The sequence below is a fragment of the Eleutherodactylus coqui genome, chromosome 7 (genome assembly GCF_035609145.1).
Source record: "Eleutherodactylus coqui strain aEleCoq1 chromosome 7, aEleCoq1.hap1, whole genome shotgun sequence".
Lineage (NCBI taxonomy): Eukaryota > Metazoa > Chordata > Amphibia > Anura > Eleutherodactylidae > Eleutherodactylus > Eleutherodactylus coqui.
The window spans coordinates 165721455-165743661 of NC_089843.1; the positions used below are offsets into that span (position 1 = coordinate 165721455).

The 22207-nt window shown below is 44.8% G+C and overlaps 1 protein-coding gene across 2 annotated transcripts in view; it reads left to right on the plus strand.

Moving 5' to 3' along the window:
- Positions 1 to 22207, plus strand: part of UBE2D3 (ubiquitin conjugating enzyme E2 D3) — a 46917-nt gene that overhangs the window by 17494 nt on the left and 7216 nt on the right. The window contains exons 2-7 of one of the 2 annotated variants that reach the window (XM_066573958.1): positions 5566 to 5629; positions 7909 to 7940; positions 11506 to 11583; positions 15388 to 15493; positions 17030 to 17123; positions 17340 to 17389. In XM_066573958.1, coding sequence (XP_066430055.1) covers positions 5566 to 5629; positions 7909 to 7940; positions 11506 to 11583; positions 15388 to 15493; positions 17030 to 17123; positions 17340 to 17388 — 423 coding nt within the window. In that variant the 3' untranslated portion in view covers position 17389. The remainder of the gene's footprint in view (positions 1 to 5565; positions 5630 to 7908; positions 7941 to 11505; positions 11584 to 15387; positions 15494 to 17029; positions 17124 to 17339; positions 17390 to 22207) is intronic. The other variant, XM_066573959.1, reaches the window with a different exon arrangement.

Below are 22207 nucleotides of genomic sequence, written 5' to 3' on the forward strand. Positions count from 1 at the left end.
GTCGGTGCATCATGTGCTGCACTGCGTCAGCTTGCCAGCTAGGACACTCCTTGCTGTGGGCATGAGGCCTTAGACTGTGGGTTTAAACCACCAACCCACCAAATTTTTACAAGTTAGAGGAAAAACAAACACTGAAGCCTAACGGGACAAGTAGCGCGAAATACTTAGCAGTTTGTCCCCATGAGGAGTGTAATACTCTATTTGTATAGCGCCAACTTATTCCGCAGCGCTTAATAGCGCAGTGTAGATTCTCAGGCCCTCTGTTGTATTTCCGCCACAGCCGCTGTGTCCAGGCTAGTATATCGTGGCTGCTATCCCATAGATATGAGTGGTGGGGGGAGCGGCACGATCCGTGGTGCATCAGGAGCCTGGAGTATCTTGTGTGAGGGATTATTAGACAAATGGCACAGTAGATCTGTCCAACTAATCCTTTGGACCTAGACTTATTACATGCTGCTCTTACAGGGCTGTTCGCATCTCATTGCCATATGGGGATATGGCATAAATGTACGAATTGGGAATAAATCTATAAAGGCTGTTGGTCACTTTTTCTGTTGTGGAGCTTTTTATTGACTGCAGCAGTCATGTGGGTATACAGGCGTGTCGCCACTGCAGCCAATCTCACACACCCTATATAAAGGCTACAGGTCCAGACATTTAGTAGCCAGATGGGCATAAAAAAAGTAGTGGTATTTGACTGACTGGGTGCACTGAACTTGGAGTTATGAATCGGGACTGCTCCAAAGATATTTTATGCTACCATCTGCAGACAGCCAGGATTTTTTTTTTTCTGTTGACATGGTTGTGATTGTTTGGTTTTTTTTTTTTGGTGATATCCTGGTACTATTTTGAAGTATATACAATAATTTTTTATTTTTTTTCTGGGAAACCAATAAAGGTGCAATTCTGGCGTGTCTTTTTCTTACAATGTTTGCGTTGCGGAATGTGTGTTGCATTTGAGCAGACTTTTATGGACACAGTGGTGCCAAATGTTTTTGTTTGCTTTTTTTTTTTTTTTTTCTTCCCTCCTCAGGCCAGCTGTCCTCGGGCGATGCGGGGGCCGCTTCCTGGGAGTAGGAGCCGCCAGCGACTCTCCACCGGTCACCCCAATCTAATAGATAGGCTGACCGTGGAGAATTGGGGCAATTCGCAGCACGCTGCGTATTGCCCCCCCACGAGCGGAGAATCGCAATGGTTCTCCGATCATAGACAGGTGCCGGTGCTTTCCATAGTAATGTTATGGGAAGCGTAGGCCCGCGTGATTCGCCGGTGGTTTACCGCCGGCGAATAAACTGCCCTGGACAGGGGTCCTTAAAAATATGGGCAAAGGGTTTTAAATTAAAAAAAAATATATATATATTTATTTTTAACTCCAACTTACAATTGTTTGATCACTCCTGTAGTATGATGTAATACCGAAGTATTACATTATACCACAAACTGACAGGCAGTATATCAAGGCAGCTTGGGAGCCGTCAAAAGGCCCCTCCCAGCTGCCATGGCAAGTGAATGGCACCCTGTGATCTCATTGCGGTTGTTTGTGCCCCCCCCCCCCCCCCAACTTTGGGGCATTTAAATATCGCTGTCAGAATTGGCGGTGGCATTTAAAGGGTTAACATTGATCGTGGCTGTTGTGGGCAGGTGTCAGCTGTCAGTCAGCCCGCAACAACATTGTATGGAGTGGGATTGAGCCCTGTTCCCTCTCCATACAAACCCCGAAGCTGCATGACATAACTACGTCTTGGAATGGTAAGTAGTTAAAGGGCTGTTCCTAACTTGGGAATCCTATTTCAGTGTGTCTTATAGGTAAATGCATTTAAATTGCAAAATGTTTATTTCCAAAATGCTCAGCTCTCCAGATATTGCAGCTTTTGATTCTCCTGCCCTCTAGTTGTTTGTCTAGTTGCCATGGAAACTGAGCACTAGAGATGAGCAAGTATACTCGCTAAGGCACATTACTTCGAGCGAGTAGTGCCTTAGCCGAGTATCTCCCCGCTCGTCTCTAAAGATTCGGGGGGAGAGCGGGAAGCAACGGAGGGGAGATCTCTCTCCGCCACACTCCCCGCCGCAACTCGCCGGTGCCGGCCCCCGAATCTTTAGAGATGAGCGGGGAGATACTCGGCTAAGGCACTACTTGCTCGAGTAATGTGCCTTAGCGAGTATACTCGCTCATCTCTACTGAGCACTATTTCTTTGGAAAGAAATGGCAGAGCACAACAGTAGTTGGTGGTCGGGCTGCAAGGTAGTCAGCATGCGCTCCTCAGATCCCGGCCATCAAATGAAAGTCCACAAGAGCTGGCCGCCTCCTATCTTTACATAGAAGAGGTGGTCTGTTTTCCTGGCAACAGTAAACAACCAGAGGAGGAATCAATAGCTGCAATATCTGGAGAACGGAGCATTTTGGAAATGAACATCTTATGGGTGAGTGCATTGTGTTACGGTTTAAAACGCCTTGAAATAGAATTCCTGAAATGGGAATACCCCTTTAAGCATTTTGGTTGAGTATTTCCCGGTCATTAACTGGAAAGAAAATATTGCCTCTGCTGTTTTCACACTGTCCAAGAAGCATCGAAATAGGCTGCAACCCTCGTTTTGCAGCGCACTTCTCAGTAGGGTTAGGGCCTGAGTTTTCGATCAGACATGTATACGGCGAGGATTGCTCGATGTGTATCTCTCAGAAGCCTCTGAAGTATATAGGCTACTAATATTGGCATACATCACCTGTTGACGTGTACTGTAAAGTGTAGCTGCTTAAAAAATTGTGAGCCCTTCCAGGTGGAGGGCTAAGTGAACAGTGTTACCACTTCTTGCAAAACCTCTACTCTAAAGTTTGATGTAAATACAGGCAATAAGTAAGTCACAGCTCACCTCCTCCCAGCACAGTGATCTCTGCACGGGTCATGGCAGGTCTGGGATAATCTCCTATACAAGTCAGTGAATCATGCAACTTCCTATGGACATGGGATTGCTGTAATGTAAGAGGATGGCTGCCTCCATAATGTACAGAACATGGAACAATCTGAGTAAACAGTGATTTGGTGACAGGAAAACATAAATGATTACTTAAATAAAAAAAAAAAAGCTTGGTGCCGGGTGGCTCTGACATCAGTTGGCTGCTAAAGAAAAGTTTACCTTTTCAGAGCCTTTACTTGTCACTTGGTGAAGGGTCAGTATTGGGGATAAAAGCAATATGCAGCGACTCTTTGGCTAGGTTCACACGGGGCGTAGTTGCCGCAGACTTTCTGCACGGAAATTCCACCCGCAGCTTTTTATCCCAGGATTAGCCAGCAAAGTGGCCGAGAATCACAAATCTTGTCCAGATGCTGCGCTAAAATTGACATGCCGCGCGGAATTTAAAGACGTGCCTGCCTCTTTCCTCTGAGGTGAGACTGCTGCAGCGGAATGCAGGCGCCGAAGTCCCAAACCGCAGCAAAAGGTCGCAGGGTTTTACAGCTGCATTTCTCCTGCAGAAATCTTGCAGTATTGCCATGCAGTCATTCCATGGGATTTTGGCCCTGTGACACCCCCACCCCCAACCCTACACTCGGACTCAATGCAACAATATATTGCATGGTTGTGCTGTTATTTCAATGTAATACTATGGTGTCTCTTATAAGGGGATTTCCTGGATTTTTTATTTTATTTCTCAGGATATATCAAGTGATCATTCTCCCCATAGTGAGCGAAATGGGCAAAATGCCTCTTGGGGTAGTAAAAGGGTGCAGTGCTTCATGCGGGGCAGGCTACAGTCAATGTGGACTTGAAACAGGACTGAATGTAACGGTTAACTTATTCAGAAGTGTTGCCACCCCAGAATGCTATCCACAAACCTTGGCAAGATGCAACAGTGACGACACTTTTTTTTTTTTCCTGTCTCATAATGCCCTTTTTGACCCCTAACAAAGTGGTAAAGGCTTTGCTTCGTTAAAGCCAGCGATGGCATGTTTTGTGGCAAGCTTCTTCCTCAGGACTCCACAAAGGTGGGAAGTGCTCTTAGCTGCGTTACACACAACAGTTGTGTACACCCCCAGCTATCGGAGGAAGAAGTTGTCTTTTTAAGGTGCCATTTGCTAAATTTAATAATGAAGTCAAATTGTTATCCCCTTGGCTTCTAGTACTCCACCCCCATCTCATATGGTCGTGCCATACCCCAATCCTTCCCCAGGCACTCTACTATCCTTAAGGTAATTATCTGATTGGCAAGTGTCTGACTCCTGGAACCCCTGTTAATCGGGTGCACGACAGTCATCGCCAGCAACGAATGGCAACTCTTTTAGGCTGGGTTCACACAGGGCAGAATCCTGCAGGAAATCTCGTGGTTTTGTCACAGCGAAAAACACGATTTCCGCCGGGAAAGCGCAGCTTAAAAACCCACGGCAGTTAGCCGTGGGTTTTGGAGCGGCTTTGCCGCATGCTTTTCCGTTGCAGCCGGCACTCCCATAGAGAGGAGCATGGCCACAACGGGGAAAAAAAGACTTGCTGCGACTGGGGAATCTGCGCCGCAGCACCTGCTTTGCTGCGACAGATTGGCCGTCCCGTGTGTGAGTTTTTTGAGTAATCTCGTCCACATGGCTGGCTCATTCCGGGATTAGTGGCCGCAGGGAATTTTCGCATGGAATACTGCCTGTCAGTTTCTGGTTTCACACAGGCGATTAAAATCATGCGGGCTCCCCCCCCCCCCCCCCCCCCCCCCCCTGCGCAGTGCGAGAGTAAAAAGCAGCAGATTTATGGAACCTGTTTCCTTCTAATTAGCAACGTTTTCACTAATGCGACATTGTGGCATGCTCTTTCTGCAATGCGAGTTGGTTTGTTTTAAATCGATTTCCCTATGGAGCCTACTTTGCGTTTTTTTTTTTTTTTTCTTTCCCCATCATCAAGCCTATTAACTTTGGCGATTAAAAAAACAAGCTGTTTTATCGCAAGTGGTAGCGATGTGAGGGGCTTTAAAAAAAGTGTGTGCACAAAGATGCGAACTTTGCTGCAACTTTCTCGCAGCAAAATCGCCATCACCTGTGTGGAACTAGCATTAGGGCTTATTCAGACCGTATATCGGTCCCGTATTCACGCCGGCTGATATATGGCGTCCCTCTCTGCAGGGGGAGGAGGCTAGGAGAGCCGGGAGCAGTGCTCTGAGCTCCTGCCCCTCTCCGCCCCTCTGCACTATTTGCAATGGGGGGGGCAGAGCTAATTCCCGGAACTTAGCCCCGGCCCCACCCCACCTCCTCTTCCAGCCTCCTCCCCCTGCAGAGAGACGCCGTATATAGGCCAGCGTGAATACCCGGCTGATATACGGTCTGAAGCCGCCCTTAAGGTGTGATTATTACAGCTCAGCCTCGTTGGCTTCAATGGAGCTTTGCTGCAGCCAAGAAACCAATGGGCCTTTGACCCTGCTTTTGGACGTTCTTGGTTTGCTTCCCCCCCCCCCCCCCCCCCTTCAATTCTAGAACCCCTATAACAGATAAAAGAATACATAAGTGTCACTTGCTGCATACAGATCTGTCGGTGTAATCTGCTTAGGCAGACTTTTGGCTCTTCACCTCATCAGGCATATTTTTATCTTCACAGGAACTAAATGACTTGGCCCGCGATCCTCCAGCACAATGTTCTGCAGGTCCAGTTGGAGATGACAGTAAGTATTAGGAGGAGCTTTACATAATCTTGCCAAAATGAGCATGGAGCTCCAATTTAATAATTTGTCGCTTTGTTTTTGTATTATGCAGACAGAAGTGGGCTTAAATAGATGGAACTCAAAGGTTTATACCGTGTGCCATTGGGCATGATAGCAACTGCTCTCCCAGAAGCTCACACATCTGGGGAGTTTGTGGCATTTACATATGCAATATAGACAGTAATCCCTTTTTATTCCAAAAAAATTAAAAATGCCCCTGTGATGAATGCCAATTAAAGCCTGGTTTAGACACAATGATTATTGCTCAAAAAATATTTTGAGCGATAATCGTTGTGTGCTGTTTACAGCGCAAGGTGACCGCTCAAATGTTCAGTGATCACCTTGTGCTTTAAGGGGGGGAATGCAGAAGAGCGGGGCTGCTTGTCTTCTGCATCCAGCTATTCTCTGCTTGGAGCGCCTGGCTGTTATACAGCTAAGCATTCCAAGCGGGGTGTGAGGAACACAGCTGGACGCCTGTCTTCATACCTTGACTGTCATCAGGGAGCGGAATACAGCTGAAACAATAGTATCAGCTGTATCCTGTAAATTCCTGATAACTGATCCTGCAATTTTGGTTAAGCATGCTGAAAGATCAGCGCTGTCCGTGCAGTTGGTCACAACGATTATTGCTCAAAAGATGGCTTTTTTAGGCAAAACTAATTGTGCCTAAATCAGCCTTAAGGTGTCCTTGCGCATTAGATTGGTGTCGGTTGATTTCAGGGAGACCAGGCGACTAATCTGAGCTGTTAAATTTGAACTTGTCCAGTTCTTCTGTTCTTTACGGAGATAAGAGGCCACCAGAGATGTTTGGCAGCAGCTTGCTCCTGTCTTCCCATTCAGAATTCACGTTTGGTCAAATGTGTTTAGTTTAAATGGCCACCTAAAGTCTGTGTGGCAAGTTTAGAAACAAAGAACTTGACTGTTTGCTTCATAACCCCTAAACGCTACAGGACACACATTTATGGAGGTCAGGGGTTTGTATTGAGGGGTATCAAATTCAACAGCCCAGATAAGTCGTCTGGTCTCTATGAAATCATCTAATGCGTATGGACACCTTAAATGGCATCCATCACAAGGGGATGAAGAGTAGATAAGAGCAGCACTCAGGGGTTAATTCCAGAGAAACTTTATTGCCCAGGGCCTAGGGCAATAAAGTTTCTCTGGAATTAACCCCTGAGTGCTGCTCTTATCTACTCTTCTTTGCTATTTGGAATACGGTCCAGGATCCAGGACTTTTGAGAGCGAGCACCTCTTGGAGTGGAATATCTTCCCTGGAGATATACAGGGTTTACGTGTGCTGTGATCCATTTACCATCACAAGGGGATGGATATTCGTTTTTATTACAAAAAAAAAGTCCATATAATGCGGGTGTCGGCTGTTTCTTACAGCCAAAACCCGCCTGAAACAGCTCCAAAAATCAGCGCTGCAGATTGGTGGTAGCATTTAAATGCCCTGATTGATGTTCAGGGGCCCTGCACTACCCAAAACTCCTTTGCCATACTTGGGTTTTATTTATATTTTATTATATTTGGTATCGCTGCGTCCGTAAAGTCCGATCTTTCAAAGTGACACGTTGTTTACCCCGCACAGTGAATGTTGTCAGAAAAATCCTCTAGAACTGCGCTTTTATTTTTGTTACCTCGTCTCGCAGAATAAATGTAACAGATCAAAAAGTCACATGTACTTCCAAAATGGTACCAATAGAAACTATAGTATGCCCCGCAAAAACATGGCCCCTCGCACAACATTGTCGATGGGAAAAATAGTTATTGCTATCAAAAATGGCAACAAAAAATTTCAAATCTTTGTGTAAAAGAATATACAGCAAAAAGTACTTTATTCTATGTTTAAGACTACTTGGATACCAAATTTATATCAAGTTGTACAACTTGTCCCACAAAAAAAAGCCCTCAGACAGCTATGATAATGGATAAATAAAACTTATGATTTTTTTTTTTGTGGGTGGGGGAGGTAAAACAAAGTAGGGGGTGAAAGGGTTGTCTGGGTTGTCCTTAAGGGGTTAATCTAAAAAATTCAAGGTCTGGGAATTGGTAACATTGCTTCATTCTCCTTGGATCTACCCCATTTCCCTTGACAAGTAAATTTGTGACTTAGGATTTCTCCCAGCAGCATGGATTGTATGTAATTCCATCGGTTCAGAGCTTCTCTAATGAATGTAGCTATATCCCTCACGGTGGTCGTGTCTGGTGCTTAAACAACTTTTTTCTTTCTCTTCCAGTGTTTCATTGGCAAGCAACAATTATGGGCCCTGTAAGTAATTAACTGCTCAGTTCTTTGCATGTGAGATTTTCTGGTCACTTGTACTATATTTGTGTCAAGGAAAGAAATATTTCCAGTAATTAACCTAATTGAATGTGGTTTAATTTTGTTAAAGGGGTTTTGCCACCTAAGACATTTTATCCCCTGTTCAGAGGATCCTTGCGATCTGGAGAATGGCTTCCTCTGAATGCCTCATATTAATGGAGCTACACTGCATGCTGAACCAACACTCCATTCATCTCTATGGAACAGTGAGATGGATGCCGTTGGTCATCTCCCGCTGGTGGATGGGGATTAATGTCTTTGGTAAAACACAATTTTACCCTTTGGCATCATCCAATATACATGAATGCAGGGTTAGTACAGAGCAGACCTGGAAGCTGCGCTTGCTCCATACATGGCGGGTGTTGGCCGTGATGAAAGGTAACTCCGTCTGCAGCAGTTAACGGTTTTAGATGCTGCTGTCAATTCTGTCAACAGCATTTAAATGTCCAGACGGGGAGCTTCCTCAGTCACCCTAATGGCTCGCCTACATATTATGGCAGTCGGGGGCATTGTTGAAGGTCCTCAGGGCTGCCATAATAAGCAGCCCGAAGCTGGTGGTTATATTGCCTACATTTGTTCTCTACCAGCCATCCAAGGTGGCTGACTCTGCCTTTACTATTCCTAATCCCCATAGTCTAACACTACTAATGCACTATGCCTACTTTGATTTAGCAGACTTGCTCATGTGATTAGTGCTGGTTAGTTAGAGCAGGCACAGTTAGCATTACCTGGATAGAAAATTCCTGCAACCATCTTGGATGACCGAAAACTGGGACTCCAACTGGTGGATCAGATGGGCAGCAGAGAGGAATGCAGATAATGCAACATTTGCACCTTGTCAGCAGATTTTGACCAGGAATCGTCTGCATATCTGATTTCAGTAGCTACATCATTCCCCCCTCACCTCAGAATACATGGCGCTGTCACACAGGCCTCTTTGACAGCCTTAAAGGGGTTGTCTCGCGGCAGCAAGTGGGGTTATACACTTCTGTATGGCCATATTAATGCACTTTGTAATGTACATCGTGCATTAAATATGAGCCATACAGAAGTTATTCACTTACCTGCTCCGTTGCTAGCGTCCCCGTCGCCATGGATCCGTCTAATTTCGCTTTCTTCTGGCATTTTTAGACGCGCTTGCGCTGTGCGGTCTTTTTCCTGGTGAATGGGGCCGCTCGTGCCAGAGAGCTGGTCATCGTAGCTCCGCCCCATCACGTGTGCCGATTCCAGCCAATCAGGAGACTGGAATCGGTAATGGACCGCACAGAGCCCACGGTGGACCATGGGAAAGGACCCGCGGTGCATTGTGGGTGAAGATCCCGGCGGCCATCTTGGTGAAGGAAGAAGTAGGAAGAAGGAAGACGTCACAGAGCGGGGATTCGGGTAAGTAATATGTGGGGTTGTTTTTTTTAACACATCCATTGGGGTTGTCCTGCGCTGAACGGGGGGCCTATGGAAAAAAAACCTGTTTCGGCGCGAGGCAACCCCTTTAAGTGAGTGCCAAGCCGCTGGATGGGTGATTCCAATGTTAGCATGCAACTCAGCCTATTAAGCCCTGCTTCCAAGAGTGTAATAGGCTTAGTAGAATGCTCTACATAATGTACTATACTATCCCAGCAATTGATTTTAAAATTTGTGTCAAAGTTCAATAAAGTTTACTGAAACTTTTTTTAATTGCCACACAACTTATTTTTATGGCTAAAATGCCCCCAAACTCTTTAAAAAGCAACATTTACTGGGTATTAACACATTCGTACGGAACCAAACAATGAGAAATTTTTATCTTTCATGGTGAATGCCGTAAAAACTTTTGTGTTTTATCTTCACCTCCCAAAAATGTAATTAAAAAAACTGTTCAAAAGCCACAAATACCACAACTCTTCCTGCAAAAAAAAAAACAACCTCACATAGCTCTGAAAAATAATGATGTTGGGACTTAAAATGCGATGATGCAGATTCAACTGTTTAAAAAAAACATGTTTATTGTGCTAAAGTAGTAAACTCCGTGTTATCACGAGCTGCTTGTTCCTGATAACTGCCGTGTTTAGTGTTAACAGTGGCAGAATTTCTGGATGGCTTTTCTGTAAAAAAAAAAAAAAAAAACCTCCCCTAAATGTGTTTTTTTTTTTTTTTTTTTTTTAAGTTAATACAGCACATGTATCCCAGCGTGGTGTCATTAAATGCAACAAGGCCTTGTATGGCTGTCAACGAGTTATGACTCTTGCATTGCCTTGGGCTTTAAGACACAATATATGCTGCTGTCTAAGGCCGAATGCACAGACGGATTATTGCTGTGGAAGTTGCGGTCAGACACCTACCACAATTTCCGCAGCAGAAATTGGCTTTTTTTTTTTTTTTTTTCCCCTTCCTCACGGGTGGAGAATCGCATCATGTTCTTTGTGCGGAAAATTGCAAGGACGGCTTCCATTGCACAGTGGAAGTATTGCAGGATTCCGCGTCATGCACTGCGCTGGCTCGCCTTCTGACATTCGCTGTGAATCCAGACGGGAGTATAGGGTCTCTGGGGGGCGTCCGGTCTGATTCCGCTGTGAAAATCCAACCCCTCCGTGGGCATGAGGGCTAAATGATTAAAATGCATCTTTTAAAAACAAAAATAACTGGCCTTTCCTTGACTTGAGTGCCTTTTTATGTAGAGTTTTAAAAATATTTGTAAGGGTGAGTTCACACACAGCGGAAAGTCCTGCTGCCAGCTACAATTACCTCGCATGCTGTGGATTTTCACAGCACAATTCGTTTGTTGCAAAGCCTGAATTTGTTCTACAGTAAAATCCGCACATGGATCTTGGTGCTGGTTACTAGGCCATGTGTGATCAGACTGTTCTGGATGTGTTCAAGGTCTGAGAGGTCTATGGAAATGAGCGCCACACCCAGAGCTCGCTATGTTTCCCAAATAAACATCAGTGGCCGAAAAGCCAGCAAGAAACCATGGCCTACATTTATCAGCCGTTTTATGGTGCATTTTACTCTAGAATAGTGCCTGCAGCATGAATGCAGCGGCAGCACATCTGCCTAACACCACTCGTGTTTTCTTCAAACTCTGTTGTAAATGTTGGCTGGAAGGAGCGTTTTGTTTTTTTTTTTTTTTAGGGGAAACTCTGCAGTCGGCCCCCCACCGATCTCACATTTATCACCTACAAAACTTGAATACATTTCGTTGATACCTTTTTAATATATGCCAAATTGAAGTCTGTGGATGTAGTTTTGTACACCGTGGGGGTCCTGGCATAACAATATGAGCCTACAGTACAAATACACATTGTGAATGGAGCCTAAAAAGCCCATTTTCCTTAAGATTCTGCTGTGTAAACGCAGCACGTGTCTTACAGCCCCCTTGAGTTGTGACGACAGATATGCTACAGTCAGTCTGCATGTACATGGAATTTATTTGGGTTAGGCAGATGGTTGGTTTTTCATTCCTGCTTACAGTCAGACTGCATATATCTACCATAACACATCCAGTTTTATCAAAGCACTTCTATTTCTCTGACAGAATGACAGTCCATATCAAGGCGGTGTTTTTTTCTTGACGATCCACTTTCCGACAGACTACCCCTTCAAACCTCCCAAAGTAAGTGAAACATCTTCTATATTTCTTTAGTGTTGGCAGAAATGCCTGTAGGGTATGTTGAAAAACTTGTACAGAAGTTCATCAACTATATTGTAACACACAGCAAGGGCTTACAAGTACTGAATGTGTCCACCCCATGCACAGATTTAGGAAGCAGAATCTCCTATAGCTACTGTTCAGTGCCTATGCAGTAGTACATTTGGCAAGGGCTAGTGGTCACATGGGTAAGTCACATGACCATTGCCATGTTATGTCCTGCTGGTGTTGGGGAAAGCTACTCCTGTTTTCATTTAAAAGCCCCCTGCTGCCCATAAACAGAATATGTAGAGCTCAGGTTAAAGGCATTTAGGCTGCCTGTCCACGGGCGAGTTTGAATTGTATTCCCCGTGGCGATAATTCTGCCGTGGGGAACGCAGTGATAGTTCATAGCGTGATTCGTGGCAATAAATGTAGAGCGCCTGTGGACAGTCGGCCTAAATATCACTAGATCCAAAACACATGAACATCTTGTATGCAATGCAGTTTTTATCGCTATATTTTGATTGTAAGCCCCAATAGATAAACTGTGGTAATGGTATAAACATCTCAAACATCAAGGGTAGACACCTGACACCCAGCCGAAAGTTAGGCTGAGCAAGGGTTTATTGTTAAGTGGCCCGGCCCCTTTAACAGCACTTTTGTAGACATATATAAAGCAGGGCAAGGATATAGAAACATACTCCCAGAATCCATAAAGCCTATCTTGTACAGGAGTTGAATACTTTTGGGGATGAATGAGAATAATCCCCAAGCTGTGATTTCCTCTATTATAACTGACAGGAGCTGTGTGATCATCAGTAACTGTGATAGGCGTGCCCATGTCCTCCTCTAGGCAGTTTCTGTAGTAGGATCCTTGCAATAGCATCACATAGACTGAGAAATTGACTGGAAACTGAATACACAACCCCAAGTAAATCTTTGCCAGTCAGAACTGAGATCACATGACCATCTGAGAAACAGGCCAGGGGTTTCAGGAAAAAAAATAGCCAAGGGTAACACTAGCTCACTTGTATACATATGGGGGGGGGGGGGGGGGTTGCTACATAGTGAATTAATTTTTAAATATGATCACGAGTAGCCCTTTATAAAGTGATCCAAGTTCAGTCACACGTTTGTCCGGCATTGTCCCTGTTCTCCTGGGACACAGGATCCCTGATGACACTTCAGCCTTATGAATGTTAAACTATACTGGTCAAAAATGTAACGTTTCATAATGTAAATTACCATACTCACAAGCTTGCTCATGTGCTTCATCATCGGCTTGCTATCTGTGCAACTGCCCAGTATTTCTGGTTCTCCCCACAGCAGGGCTTACTCTGCTACCACTCCCTAAACACCCGGAACAGTTGGCCGATGAGGCGTTTGGTAGGCAGGACCTGCAGCTGATCAGGTTATGATATATAGGTAGCCTGCTGACAGAATACACAGCCGTTTAGATGAAGCTATGGATCCGTTCACTTTATTACAGTGCTCACTGTAATAAAGTTGGTGGGCGGACTCATTACAGCCGAAGGCCTTCTTACATGGAGCGGTTATCATTCAAACGAGCGAAAGTGAACAATCGTTCAGGTTAAACGCAGGAGCGACGAATGCTTGTTCATTTTTCATTCATCCATCTTAAGCAGGATTAAATATAATAATTGGCTCGTTCAGTTTAAATGGCGATCGGTCAGTCGTTCTCATTCACTTTTTGGATTGTCTTGCTTTCACCCACCCATACCAGTCTATGGAAGAATGCACCCACAGCAAACTGGAAAGCAGTCTGGCTTCTTGCAGCACCATAACTTAGTTTATTGGATGACATGTTCCCTTTTTCAAGTGGGTTTCCCACTATGTAAAATTGCTTCACAAGCACTGGGTCCTTTCTGATAGATGGCCAGGACCTGTGACTGCTGCAGCCAATCACTAGCCACAGCAGTGACCTATAGCCAGTGATTGACTTACAGCAACCAGAAAGGACATAGTGGTTGTGAAGCAGTCCAAGTCATGGCAAAACGCCTTTAAGTGCTATTTAGCGGACTGTCCAGAACTTGGACACTTTCATTGTTGTTCATGTAGCAGGTGAAGGACTGTATTGCAGCTCTATGCTGTTTATACCTTGTTTTGCTTTAAATATATGGAGCTTGATGCTGTATTATGGCTCTTGTTGCAAATCTAGGTGGCATAATTGGTAATACTGACCTAAGGCCTCCTGCACACAGGTGGATATTTGCTGTGGAATCTGCAGTTGGTATCTATGCAGAAAATACCGCCGGTCACTTCCTATGGAGATCCGCTGCTTCCTGCACACGAGCAGAAATCCGTTGTAATTTCTGCTCGTGGAGGAGAAATCGCAGCATGCTCCATTTTCATAAAGCTCTGCACGGACTGCTTCCATTGAAGTCAATGGAGGCAGTCTGCAATGGACTTTTGGGCACAAATTGCAGATTCTCAGTCATCGCCTAGCGACAGCCCGGGGGGGAAAAAAAATTTAAAAGCGAAATCTAAACTGTGCATGTGCGATGGCAAGCAGCCGGGTCATCCACATTATAGAAAAGACTGCTGCGGAGTAGGTATGCGAGGACGCCGCTGCTGCCAGAGCCGGATTCCGAATGGGGAATCCAGCTCTACTGCGTGCAGGTGCTCTAAGTCTAACTTCACATGTGCCAGATATACTGCACATCTTCTAATGCAGATTTACATGCAAAAAGTACAAACACACTGTGTTGCAGTAACACTAAGGTTGATGCGCTTTACAAAGTCCATCCACGCTGTTAAGTGCCCCCCACCCCCTCTAGTAAAACTTAAAACGGTCTACATACACAGCGTTCTGGGGGTATGGCGTTTATCAAAATGCTACATGCCAAAAGTACTGCAGGTGCCTGCTAGCTTTTATACTAGAGCTTCAAAGACACCTGGAAAAACACTTTAGCAAATACTCTCTGCATACGGATTTTCCAACACCGATTCTGCAGCCAGAGAAAACACAATCGCACCCTCCTCCTCCTGGAGTTCAGACCTGTGAAGTTACAATGGCATGGAAACTGTGCCACAGAAACACCCTTGTGAACGGGGCCTGAAAGCCGATATATCATTATCTTCTGCTTCATAAAGTACTGAAAACACTTATTTTTCTAAGGTTGCTTTCACATCTGCGTCGGCATCTCTGGACAGAATTTGTTGCAGGTCCAGCTGAAAACAAAGGAAAAGCCCTGCATACAGCCCCTTTTCTTCCGTCCAAAAGCAAGCACACCCCATTAGTCAGTGCAGTCCGCCTGGCGCTGTTCAGTTCTGTCTACAGATGGAACCGTTTGGCCGCCGGATTACCCTGAACGGAGCAGGAAAGCAGAATCCCCAACGCCGATGTGAAAGCACCTTAACCAATGTATTAATTATTTAGTTTTACCACTTGCATCTATTCTTTGTTAATTGTCCATGTGGGCTGCCATATTGGAGAATGCATTTGCTTTCTGTACTGCATTTGCTTTACTGTCTTGAAGTGCAGTTAAAGAACGTGACTGAAGTGTCTATAGACTAATATGGTATATTTACACATAACTGATTTGTTGCGGATATTTCTGCAGCCGTTCCATTCACCTAAATAACGCTTGTAGAAGTCAATGTGTTTGCTGCCAACACAACCCCATTCATATGGATGGTGAAGATTTTACTTATAACAGATCATGTAACTGACCCACAAGGAAAGAGCTACCACAAGCTTTGTATTAGTCAGCTACCTTCTAAATGTAACTTGGTTTTAAATGTTTGCCTTTCTTCTCTTAATAGGTTGCGTTTACAACAAGAATCTACCATCCAAATATTAACAGCAATGGCAGCATTTGTCTTGACATACTCAGATCACAGTGGTCCCCAGCTTTAACTATTTCTAAGGGTAAGTCTACCCATTGTTATGAAATGTGTGGTTTATGTCAAGCTAGCACTTCACAGCATGGCAGGTCGTCTTAATAACTGTAAAGCCAGCAGGGCTTGTTACACAGCCCTGCAGCCACGCACCCACTGACTATTATGGATCGCCCGTATGATTCCCCGTGCCATAAGGGTATGTTTGCACACTACTGATTTGCTGTGGATTTTGATGCAGATTCCATCCATTCAATTGAAAGGGTGAAATCTGCTGCAGCTCTGCAACAAAACCTGCAGCAAATCGGCGATGTCTAAACCTAATGGGCTGTCAAGTGGGCGGTGCTCACTGTCAACAGGTGATGTACTGTCTAGCAAGTCTGACATTGCCCTTTGATGCTGAGCGTTGGGGACTGCCCACTTGATAGACTGGCAGCGCTGCGAACAGGACTGTAAAATGAATCCCTCACTTTTATAACTTTTTTTAGCTAAATTTATACGAATTGCTTAATGAATCTGAACTCCACCCTCTCCACGTCAGAGATGGCTTACAATGTAGTGAGGGGATTATGAAACTAGAGTGACTAATATATATATATATATATATATATATATATATATATATATATATATATATATATAATTTCTCCAAAACTGCAGTATTTCACATTTTTCATGGATAAGCAGAATGCTAAATTCTCAAAATACTAAATGTCACTTTTTTGGTCTGTATAAGCAAGCTTTCAACATGCTGCTCTTGACTGTACTTTTTGGGACCTTAAGAAGTGGTGGCATAGTCATAAAATTTTCCATCACTTCGTTAATCTGTATCCACATGGATGAGCAGGAGCACCACAGTTAAAAATGTGAAAGTGCATGAGTATTTCTGTGGCAGCTCCAAGAGTGGTGGAGAGTACAGCGCTGATGAGAAGGTGATGGTATACCCTGGAGATATCTATCTGTTGGGAAAGCCTTATAGAAGGGGAACGTATAAAGGCAACTAAATTATAAGGTCCTAAACTTTTTTGCTTTGAACAGTCGTTTGTGGTTGAAGGGGGTTTTCCCATCATAGGATATCCTAGCTTTATGTACGATCACCTACTGATCAGTGGTCTGAATCCCAGTGCTATATCCCCTACTTTTTTAAGGCTGGTGACACTGTATGTCGGCTAAGTTTTCGCGTTCATAAGGACGTGTACCTCAGCCTGACAGGAACTTGGAGCACCATAGATCCCTGTGACGCTTAGAGTTAAGGTTGGGAGACCTGCTGTTAGACTGGGGCTCGCATCCTTACTGCAGGGATGTCGCCAGCCTTACTGTAACAGCTCCGTGGCCTTTCTTCTATCTTCTGGTTAAGTGCTAATAAGGTTGTGTTGCACTCTCCTGCACAGCGGACTACTAGTAGCAACGCTGCCCAGGAGCAAATCTAAAAGAACTTTAGTCCCTTGTCCAGATCAGCGGGTATCCCAAGTGCTTGAATCCCCAACATACCCTCTACATAGGGTTGTTTCAAATAAGCATATTTGGCTTTTTTCACTAATTTTGACCATTTTCTCTTTCTTTTCAGTTCTTTTGTCAATTTGTTCACTGTTATGTGACCCAAACCCAGATGACCCCCTAGTGCCAGAGATTGCACGGATCTACAAAACAGATAGGGAAAAGTAAGTACGCTTTCAATGACCTGTAGCTGCAGGAAAGCCATGTAGTGGATGATGATGTAACTTAGTTTTGGGGTGATCCATTTCTATGTGTTTTTGTTTTATATATATATTTGGTAAATCCTTTCTTGAATCCTGCCCTTCTGGGATGTATGAATACACTTGAGCAGCTTGCTTTTAACCATCTGCTTCCAAAAAGTTGTATGTTTAATTTATTAGGTACAATAGGCTAGCGAGAGAATGGACAGAGAAATACGCTATGTTGTAGGGTAAGAGTACTTTACCAAGTGGATTGATGGATTGTCAAGCGCTTGAGTGCTGCATGGATTACGGTTTTCTGCTAAAGTTTAACTTGGAGGTATAATGGCTTTGTGTTTACCATTGGCTACTGTTGCATGGTTATAGTGATGGTTCAGAGGAAGGTATGTGTTCTGCTCTGGTCCAATTTATCTGGACTTCCTAGATGGGTGTCATGTTCCCCTAGCCTTGCTTTGGCAGACTTGGTGACAAGGTTTTACTTAATGCTACAGACTCTGGCAGCTTCCCCAGCATCTGCATCTCCTTCAATTAGATCAACATAGAAGCAATTTCAGAACACTTCAGTTTTTTATTTTTAAAAACTTAGTGCAGACTGTAACGTATCTACATGACTGCCTTGTGTGTCCTTCTCCCCATCTACTTCATTCTGACTGCTGATGTGAATATGGGAATCAGAATTGAGTTAAAATGACATTTACATTCAGCACAATGAATAGTCGAAAGAATGACAATGATGGACTTTGTGTCCGCTTCTCTCCCACCAGACCCCCTTCTCCTGCCAAAAACATACCTCCAATAGCCTGATGTACTTTGCACCGTTTACATACGCCCCACACTAAAACTATTTGTATACTTTCAGTGGTGTAATATACAAGATGGGGACCCTTGTCGGATGTTTCCACTGTCTTGGTACCTCAGACATTGCAAATGCAGCATGGTGCCCTGAAACCCTAACTATAAATCTGTGCTCCAAAAACCAAATTGTGGTTCTTCCCTTACGCAAATTATTTTGATACAGTAATTTAAAGGGTGTCTCGAGCGCAGCGTACGAAGCACTGAAATAGGGCTTCTGTGGAAAATGGCAGTTAGCATCTTACACCCATTCCATAACTTATTAGCGCACCTGCGGGCTCAATGTTCACTATTCCACTTGATTGATGAGTTGGGGAACTTTTACACGGGATGACTGTTGGGCACTTAACCGCCCGTTAGCTGTCTGAATGATTATCGCTCCTGAGCTCTTACATAGGAGCCATAATGGCACACTGAATGGAGGAGGGCACCTGGCATAATCACCAGCGTGCTCCACCTCCAATCAGACTAAATGGGCAGTTCTTCGTAGATGCATGTCTTGGCAAATCAAGACCTCTGCAAGCCTGAAATATCTGGAAAACCTCCTAATGTATCTGTTAGAGGGGTTAAAGTGGATGGGAGCTGAGCTGCAATACCGGACACAACCCTTAGACAAGGGGTGGTGCTTTGTTTGGAAGAAAGCGGCTGTTTTCTAACCCTAGACAACCCCTTTAAGTGCCCGTAACATTTCTTTGTCCGAGTCATGTTGCACACTGGCACCATGTGGGATATTTCTAAACACGTAATGGGGTTTTTATTAACTCTTGTTATGTAAAGGACTGATTACAATTGAAAATCTACAAAGACATTTTCAAGCTTCCTGTGCCCACCTGGCATCTGCACATGCCTGACCTTTCCCTGTATTGCAGATGGCCTGTGCGGCGAACTGTCGGACATGCGCAGTACAGTGCGTTTTTTTTTTTTTAATTTCGCTGTCGCTAGGCGATGAAGCAGGTATCCGCAATGCCATTGTTGAAGGGCTGTGGATCGGAACAGTACCATTAACTTCAATGGCATCCACACTGAAATGGAGCATGCCATCTCTTCCCCCACACACACCCCCTGCCTCCACGTGGAAAACCACAGCTTATTTCCACGAGTGTGCAGGAAAAAACGTGCTTTGCCATAGCATGCTGTGGGCTGTATTTGCTGCAGAATCCAAATGCGGATGCCCGACCCAGATTGTGTAGCTGGCCTGTAAGCAAAAAGGTGGTGAAACACCTGAAGGAGTAACGGACTACTTCAGTGCTGGTTATAACACTTGGAGGGGGGCAGTGTTTGACCTGAGGGGACTTCACTTTGTGTTGTGGGATATCACAAACTACAGGAGGTCCCTCCCCATGCATTCTTCTTGCACAACAAATCACCCTCTCAATTGAATGTTTAATGTTAAAGGGAACCTGTCGCATCCCCCAGCACCATAAAGTTGTAGTGCTGTTAGGGGACATGACAGGGAGACACGGCGGGTATTTTATTTTATACTTGCCCGCTCTCTGCTACCTGCTGTGCCCACTGCTGGAAATCGCACACAGCACTGAAAATCCACCTCTTCAGTGCCGTGTGGTGCTCCCATACAAGTCTAAGCACTATATACATACAGCTCTGCTGCACATACATTATATACCATATCACTGCATGTACATAATCTATCCATTTAGTCGTGTCCGACTCAGTGACTATAGGCGATCATTCTCCATGCTTCCCCGTCGAGCACGGCTGCTTTCATCTGCTTGATGCACATATTGGTATCCAATTTGATGGTGTCGAGCCAGCGTGTTTGTCGGCCCTTTCATCTGGTTCCACTGGTCATTTCCAACATTATTGACTTCATGACGTGGCCAAAGTAAGTTGGCTGCAGTCTAGTGACTTTGCTTCTAGCAATGTCCCAGGTTTTATGCAATCCAGCACTTATACACAGCCAATAAACCTTGCACCTCCAAGCTAGTTTCCTCATGGGGCATAACATCTTTAAAGGTCAGTTGGCTACTATGGGACCGCTCTGCGTTTTTGGAGCAGATTTATTAAAATTATCTACCTTGTCATTTAGACATCGATCTTCAGAGGGAGACAGATAAAGATTTACATTTGAGGAAGGTTTGTGTTCTAGTGAAAGAGACCCTAAAATAATTCTGGAGCATCTTCTCTAACTACAAACCGTTTGCTCCCCTCTACTTCACCCGAATGCTTTGTAGCTTGTGATGGCACGCAGACACGGAGCGCAGACCACACCGCCCAGTCCTAGCGGTATTACAAAGGAGGAAATGGCCAAAGAGGTCAGCTTCACGTATGAACAAACATGCTTTTATTTATATAGTGCCACATCAGGAAAACTATAATAGAACAAACTTTTTTTTTTTTTTTATTAAATCCCACTGAACCTAATAAGGAAACAAAAATGTTTCAGTTTTATTTCCATTCCTCTGCTCCTGAAATGGAACAGAAACTGAAATTAACTGAGGTGAACTCCAGTGACCAGAAGTCCTAAATTAACTTCGTGTTACCATTCCTTTTCTCAGAGGGATTCGTCAGTCCAGCACTGATTGTACAGTGTCGGCTTTTATACACATTCGCCCCATTGTGGTTGACGCCCAGTAGTTAATTTACTCATACATTTTTAGATGAAGAGGCTTTTAAAATTCTTTGCTTAAAGCATACTTAACTTTTCAGATGGCCTTTCAGAATAAACTGCTGTGTACCTGAGGTGTAACACTATATATCTGGCAATATGACTTGTATCTATCTGGCATTTTACACCAGATTTTCCCCCCTGCCAGCTGGATCTCTAATTCTTGGTTCTCTGAGTTGGTGTGATGAGACTGCTACACTGTGCTCTATGCACTGCACACAGAAAACAGCAGACTCTGCTCTCTACAGTGCACCAATAAGTGCATCATGGAGTACTCTTCACAGCTGTGTAGGTGGAATTTCAATAGCTGTGGGACAGTAAGGCCGCCTGCAGGCGGCCGGGTCGGATCCGGCTGCGAGAATTCTCGCAGCGGGACCCGACCTGAGCGTCTACAGAGAGCAGCGCGGGCACTCACCTCTCCCACGGCCCCGGATCTTTCATGTACCGGCAGCTGGCGCGGGGCCAGCAGCTGGTGTGATGTTTCTGTGCGGGGCTGTGCGTGCCCCGCACAGAATTAGAGCATGCTGCGTGAGATCTCTCGCGGCCGTCTGCATAGGATTGCGTTTGTTAACGCAATCCTATGGCAGCTTCCAGGGGTGTAAATTCCGTGGGAAATCCCGCTGTGGAATTTCCGCCCGTTTGCAGGTGGCCTAAGTCACTCCCGTCTTTTCATGGACTAATCAAATTTTTAGCGACTTGGGAATAAATATTGCTGTCACGAAATGCATTTTACCCTCTTGTACTACTCGTGGATTTAAAGTGCCCTCTTGCCCCTGGTTTCAAGACACAATTCTGTCCCATGATGGCAGGGGGTAGGCGTATACTACCCAATTTCCCTGAAAATAAGACCTGCCCGGATTTTCTGGGAGGCTTGAAATAAGTCCTACCGCCTCCACACAGCTAGGGCTAATTTTTTGAGGAATTTATGAATTGGCCAAACAATGCCACGGCTTAGCCAATTCATCCCACCTCCACAACGCGATGGCTGTGGTTGGTTCATCGAGCACTGCATTGATTGGATGCGCAGTGGTCAAAGAACCAATCACAGCCATTGCATTTGGTTTGAGTGCTGCTCAGCAAATCAGAGCCATCACTTCCTGGAGGTGGGAACTGGAGGCAACTGAGGGTCGCTTGAAGAGGGAGGGACCTGGACCTAGCCTGCTAGGTAAGTATAAGACTTACCCTGAAAACGAGACTCAGTGCCTCTCTTGGGGTAAAATTGATATAAGACAGGGCCTTTTCTGGGACACGCGGTATCCGTAGTTCTGTCCTTACAACCTGTCAGTTCCTGGTCTGGCTTTCAGCTGTCAGACTAATCCTTACAGTACATTGGTAGTATTGGACTATGCACTGCTCTGATTTGCCAGTGCTGATCATGTGAGCAGCTGGGGTTTTTTTTTTTTTCTTTTTTTCTCTTTTCTTTAAAGGCCCTTCTGGCCAGCCAAAAATGAGGTACGCAACACCAGGTCAGATCAGCAGCAGAGGTGACCCGGGCTATGATTTCAGGATCAGCTATTCCTTTTTAGGCATTCTACCCCTGACATACTTCTGTAGATGTGTGTCTCCTGAA